This window comes from Puma concolor, chromosome A3 (genome assembly GCF_028749965.1).
Source record: "Puma concolor isolate L17-30 chromosome A3, mPumCon1.1.hap2, whole genome shotgun sequence".
NCBI classification, from domain to species: Eukaryota; Metazoa; Chordata; class Mammalia; order Carnivora; family Felidae; genus Puma; species Puma concolor.
In genome coordinates this window covers 62,532,357-62,538,356 of record NC_141669.1, presented here as the reverse complement: position 1 = coordinate 62,538,356, position 6,000 = coordinate 62,532,357, and the positions used below count along the sequence as shown (strand labels likewise).

The 6,000-nt window shown below is 43.4% G+C and overlaps 1 protein-coding gene across 6 annotated transcripts in view; it reads right to left on the bottom strand.

Annotated features, from left to right (window-relative positions):
• Positions 1-2,225: 2,225 nt before the first annotated feature.
• BCL11A (BCL11 transcription factor A) overlaps positions 2,226-6,000 on the bottom strand; it is a 100,451-nt gene continuing 96,676 nt past the window's right edge. For all 6 annotated transcript variants that reach the window (XM_086701044.1, XM_086701046.1, XM_086701041.1 and 3 more), the window contains one exon: positions 2,226-2,735. In XM_086701044.1, the coding sequence (XP_086557170.1) occupies positions 2,634-2,735 (102 nt within the window). In that variant the 3' untranslated portion in view covers positions 2,226-2,633. The remainder of the gene's footprint in view (positions 2,736-6,000) is intronic.

The window sequence follows — 6,000 nt, the reverse complement described above, 5'->3', positions numbered from 1 at the left end:
GGAGAGGGCACAGTGAGGACCCCGATCAGATTTGTCAGTCCTTTCTTCGGCTTCCACCATTCACGGATAACCACGACCTTGACATATCACACAGGGAGATGTCTTCCCAAATCATCAATCCTGTGTGGGTTTTCAAAAGTTCTAGCACTAGCACAACACGGTCATTTCATAATGAATCTCATAAATGAACTCTTATTCTCTTTCAGCTAAAAAAGATAGGGGAGAAAGAGACGGTCTTTTCTTTTTTTAGTGAAGCATCTTGCTTTTCCAAAAGGGGGAGGAAGGAATGATACCCTGTACCCACTCCCTCACTCCTCCCCCACCCCCTCAAAAAAACAAAAATCCCACTCCCAGAAATATCCATTTATTTACAATGGGTCCAGTTATTTCCAATTATCCACAAACTTGCAATTGCCCAGTGGCTCTCTGACTCTGAGAAGAAATAAGAGGCAGAGGTAAAAACATAGACCAGAAATGAGAGTGTAGTGAACACCAACTGCAGTTCCCAAGGCCTAGTTGTCCAAAAAAACACCTGATAGTTCTGTGTCAGTCGGGTGTCCCTTTTGAAGGTGTCACTTTTTCAAGGTATCAGCAAGGAGCTTAGCACATTCAGGGAGGATGCTGTCACAGAACCCCTATTGGTCTCAGGTTTCAGCAACACAAAGGCAGAGCATAGGGCAGGGAGAGTGTTGCGCCATGAAATGACGCTTGTCTGGAAGTCCCATCTCACCTAGGTGGGAGGAACTCTCAAAAACTCATCAAGGCCACCTAGTCAATCAGGGTTATTTATCTGTCATGGAAAAGACACCAGGGAGAGATGGCAAGGAGGGACCCTTGTTCCCAGCCCCTCCTGCAGTGCACACAGCTGTTGGTAGAAAGAGACAACTTTGTGTGCCCTTACCTATGGACATCCTTGATGTGTGTGTGTGTGTGTGTGTGTGTGTGTGTAAGCCATACTTGGGTATGTTCATGAACATCTATGGCTTGTGTGCTAACACAGGGAGAGACACGCTCTTTGATAAGTTATAGAGTTCAGTGAAATCAGTTCTGGACTAGACACCAGAACACCTGGCTTCCCTCCTCTCCTCCCTGATTGTCCTGGCCTCGATCTTCTCACCCACAGAGTGCAAGTTGTGAGGTCTGTCCCAATGAGGATCAGATGAAATAAGGTACATGAAAACACTATATAAAGTATAAGGCAATAGAGTACTGTAAGAAGTCATTATTTATGATGAATAAGCAGGAAAGAATCCAGATGCCAATTATCTTGCTAACTTCTCATGAGGCTAGGCAATCTAGCCAGAGGGTGGTGAGTGGGTAAGATTTTCCTCACTTACATTCACAGCCAATATGTAAATCTATAATACACAGGTGTCTGAGTTCTATTATTTATAAACCTATTTTAATATGCTATATTGTTTCTAGCTCTCTTCTGGTTCTCCAGGCAATAGGAAACACCAAATTGAGAAAAGTTCTTTGCAAATTAACTGGACCAGAAGGGATTTTTATCACCTGTTTGTAGACCTAACTTATTCGTGTCACTAATTTCCAAGCAATGGACGTCACGATTATAATCGTGTGTTCTGATGTGAACCTCTTTCCTCCTACAATTTTCCCCCTTATAAAATTTGCCCCAAATTTCCTGGTGTTAGTTAATGTAAGTAATAAAGAAGTTTTACGTGTGTTTGTTTGTCTGTATTAAGATATATTTGCCAAAGGTTTGGGAACCTAAAATTGGAATATTTAATAAGCCGCTACTGACATTTATCACCTTCTTTGGGATTTACCACTAACCCAGTGACGTTATCTTTCTTGAGCTAAATTAAAAGACAAATTCAAATCCTGCATGGTAGCCACCAAAAGCATATATTTGAAAAACAGAATTCAGCGTGCCATATTATGCATTATTTAATGGTATGCAAATTATAAGTCAGACAGTTAGGAAAACCACACTTCAGCATTAATAAACAGCAGCACTACTACTACATTAATTATGATATTGCTATGATTTATTCCCAAGTTTTGCATGTTGATTCTCCTTGAAAATTTATGCCATCTGATAAGCAGTAACCTCCTTCCCCTCCTACACCTCCTACCCATTCCTCAAATCTGTTCCTCCTACCCACCCCATGGATGTCTGCAGGAAACGGGTACAGAAATACAAAGTCATAAGCAGCTGCATTGTCTTATAAGCATCAATAATTAAAGAACAAGCAAACACCACCTAAAGCTCCAACATTTATTGTGTCAATGTTAAGCACACTTTTTAAAAGACAACATAGAATGTATAGAAACAAGGGGTCGGGGGACTCATGCTCGATTCCACAATACAGGTAATTAGGTTGGCTGGTTTCAAAAGGGCCAGGACGTCACTCAGGACAGCGATGGTCCATGGGCCCTCTATATGGGACTGATTCACTGTTCCAATGTGGGTCTGTTTTTTTGCTTTTACTTTTTTTTAAAAAATATAAATAAAATGGCACTGCAGGCCTGGGCAGGAAGGACTCTGCAGGACTCTGTCTTCGCACAACGGCTTCTTGGAGGCTACTGTCGGAAAACATCACAAACTAGCAGGATGACAGGCCACGCAGATGTCGGCTGGGCAGCACGCGTCCACCCCGCCCCTGGGGACTTCAAATTTTCTCAGAACTTAAGGGCTCTCGAGCTTCCATCCGAAAACTGCCACACATCTTGAGCTCTCTGGGTACTACGCCGAATGGGGGTGTGTGAAGAACCTAGAAGGAGGTTGGAGACAGAGGAAGGGGAAAAAAAAAAAGTACAGGTGTGACTTGGCCCAGTGATTTTCTGTTCTCTAACTAGCTCTTTAAAATTATAACTTAAATCAACCACAGGTTGAGCCACTGGCATCTTTAAACATGATTTCAAACTCTGTCCCCTCCCCCCAAATCTCTGCCCCCTGAGTACCTTTCCCATGCCTCCCTCCCTGCCTTCCCCACAGAGGACCCAGACCCGCTACCCGATCCCAATCGTATGGTAGTCCTAATAAACTTGGGACACACCTGGAAGGAAACACTTTCCCTTATGACTGAGAAAACTGAGTAGGAAACAGTCCTTTGGTTGAGGAGAACAGGGGAGGGAGGAGGGAAGGGGGACATTTCCTTAAAATAATAATAAAATTATAAAGAAACAAAAACTCAAAATTGATGTAAAAGCAGCACAACGAAAACATGAAATGTCATCAAGTTCAACGTCAAAGCAGCCAACGATTTACAAGAGGCGAACACATCCCTGAAGAGGAAACCAGAACCCAAAATAGTTGCTCCCAAATTGCACCAAAAACTGCCTGTAGTTTCTTTCAAACATGCAGTTTTCTTTTCTTTTCTTTTTTTTTTTTTTTCTTTTTGGTAAAGGGGGAAGGCAATGGTGAAGGGAAGAAGGGAGTGGTTATTCTCCTCCGGGGTTCCTCCCTTTGCTGTGTTACATTGACTTGAAGCAGCAGAACTGGGAGTCCGGATGTGCCGAGGAAGAGGGCTACCACTGTGGCATTCCAGGGCTCGTTGCCATGGCGACCCGAAGCAGGGGCCTGGGGCCTCCTCTCCCCCGACTTGGCGCCGCAGGAGGCCCAGGGTCTGGAGCTCAGCTGCTCTCTCGAATGCCCCCTGCGCAGTGGAGACCAGGGCTGAGGGGCCTCCTGTGTCCAGGTGGGCTCTGGGGAACCCCGTTCCCAGTCCAGCCCTGCCACTCTCGTGGAGGCCCCTCTGGCTGATACCCCCATCGAACCCCTTTGTCAGACCTGCTACCAGTATTGAAAGCTCTAACAGACAAAAATACGGCCTGGGCATGTACCACGCTCTACGTTATTGAAAAGCACAGCCCCCTATGGGTTTGGGCGGGGGGGGGGGGGGGGGGGGGGGGATCGGGGGGGGGGGTGTCCTGCATTAGAGGAGAGACATTGGGGAAATCGCTTAATTTGCCCTTTCTGCTGAATCACAAGGACCTAATATATATGCTCCCTTTAAGTAGTCTTTGCCACTTTACAGAAAGGAAAAACAGTATTTGGATCAACCGTTGGAGTTGTTCAGGCAAGTTTAGGATCTTGAGTACAAATGACCCAGGTGAACTGTACTGATCTCCTTTCCCCTTTTGGAAGGGAGGAATTAATCGCTTCCCATGACCACAGATGACACTGGGAAATAGAGAGAGAGAGAGAAACAGACCCATCCCCCCTAAAGGCTGATTCACTGGCCATGTGTTTTACTCAATGAAACAGAGGGCTAATGGGATAACAAGATGACAGCAAGGAAAAGTGCACACCCAACAACCCATGTCTACAATTTGTAGCTAGAGCAGCCCTGGAATAAACGTCCAGAATCCCAATTCTGGCTGTGTGTTCTGATGTCCGTTGCTCTAAACATGGGTTCATTTAGTTTTAATTGGGAAAGCGGCAGGGCCTTAGGAGACACTTAGGAAAATTTGCTAAGTGCCTCGTGCCTGTTAAAAAGTTAACGGTCTTTTAAAAAATAGTTTTCCAAGCAGGTTTAAAGAACACTGCCAATCCCATCCTCACACTGGCAAAATTCCCACATTTCTTTCGTTTCTTTCTCTCTTTTTTTTTTTTTTTTTTTTTTTGTTTCAAATGGGAAGTTGTCTGAAAAAGAAAAGAGAATGGGATGGGTACATTCTTGAACACACCAGGCCCAGGGACGATGGAGTAACAGAATCTTAATGAAGAGAACACGACTACAACACAGTCCTAAGAACTCATGTTAGTGTGTGCACGCGCAGAGCAGGGGAAAGAGGAAGAAAGAAAGAAAGAAAGAAAAAGAAAGAAAACACCGTATTTCCTCCCTCTCACTCTGAAGTGTTCGAAGCAGGACAGGATGGGGCCTGAGGCTCCTCAACTCCTTTTCAGGAAAGCCTGAAATATCCCAGCACCTTTGAACAAACTTTTAGTGTCTGTGAATAAACCTCCTCATTTCCTTATTTCTCCAAATGAAACGGTATCTAACTCCCACTGCCACTGCCTTTCAAATCCTCACTTCCAGCATCATGAACGTATACAGTATGGACTTATTACACACACAAAAATGGTATTTAAATAAACAGTTCTAGCACAGAATGCCCTGGGAAAAACTCAACTACTCCACACTTCCTGCCACGGCTGGTACAAATGAAGAAACAAGTGTTCACCCCACTTCTTAGCCACCTTTGCAATGATTTGGCTTCGGTCCTTTTGTAGGGTCCTAAACAAAGAGAAGATAGGAAATGGTCTCAGGATGGGGAGAGCCCACGCACTGGGAGGGTTTCTAAGTTAAAATCTGTGAGAAATAGTATTTGCTGTACTCCTGTTTATTATGAAGCTGTTCTCAAAATGAAGATAAAAAGGAACATTGACGCGTTAAGAGTTCAGGTGGGTAAAGAACATTGCATCAACACATCTGGGGTGTCGCATAAACTTGAGAATTCTGAAAACTGTTAATATCCTCAGCATTTCCTCATTTTAAAAAAATCTCGAATTCATCCTCTGTTGGAAATGTTTTTTGTTATTTTGCATTAAGATTTTTAATTCGGGGGTTCCAGATACAGATGTCAGTTATAAGTTATATTTTTATTGCCTAGATTTTCATGCTCGTATTGTTCACTCAGCTTCAGAAATCATATTTTATAAGAGGGCTTCAATAAGCCAGGAGACTGAGTACCCTGAAGAACGTGTCTCCCGATAAATTTATTTAACTTTGGGACCATGTAAATCAAACATAATCTGTGATTTATCACCACATGTTTGCACCCCTCCCCATTCCCCATTTGATTTAAGAAATTTGAACATACAAGTAAGTATACAGTATCTACCATTAATTCTGTCTGTCAGGATGCAAAACCTAATTATGCTAAGAGCATCATATACTGAAAAATTAAAATGAACACTGTATATAAAACTTGCACAGCTGCACTCATAGCTCCTAATAAAAGAGTAATAGGGACACACAGTGGTTTTATGGACATTTAATACGGTGGAGCAGAAGTCACCACATCGCAAAC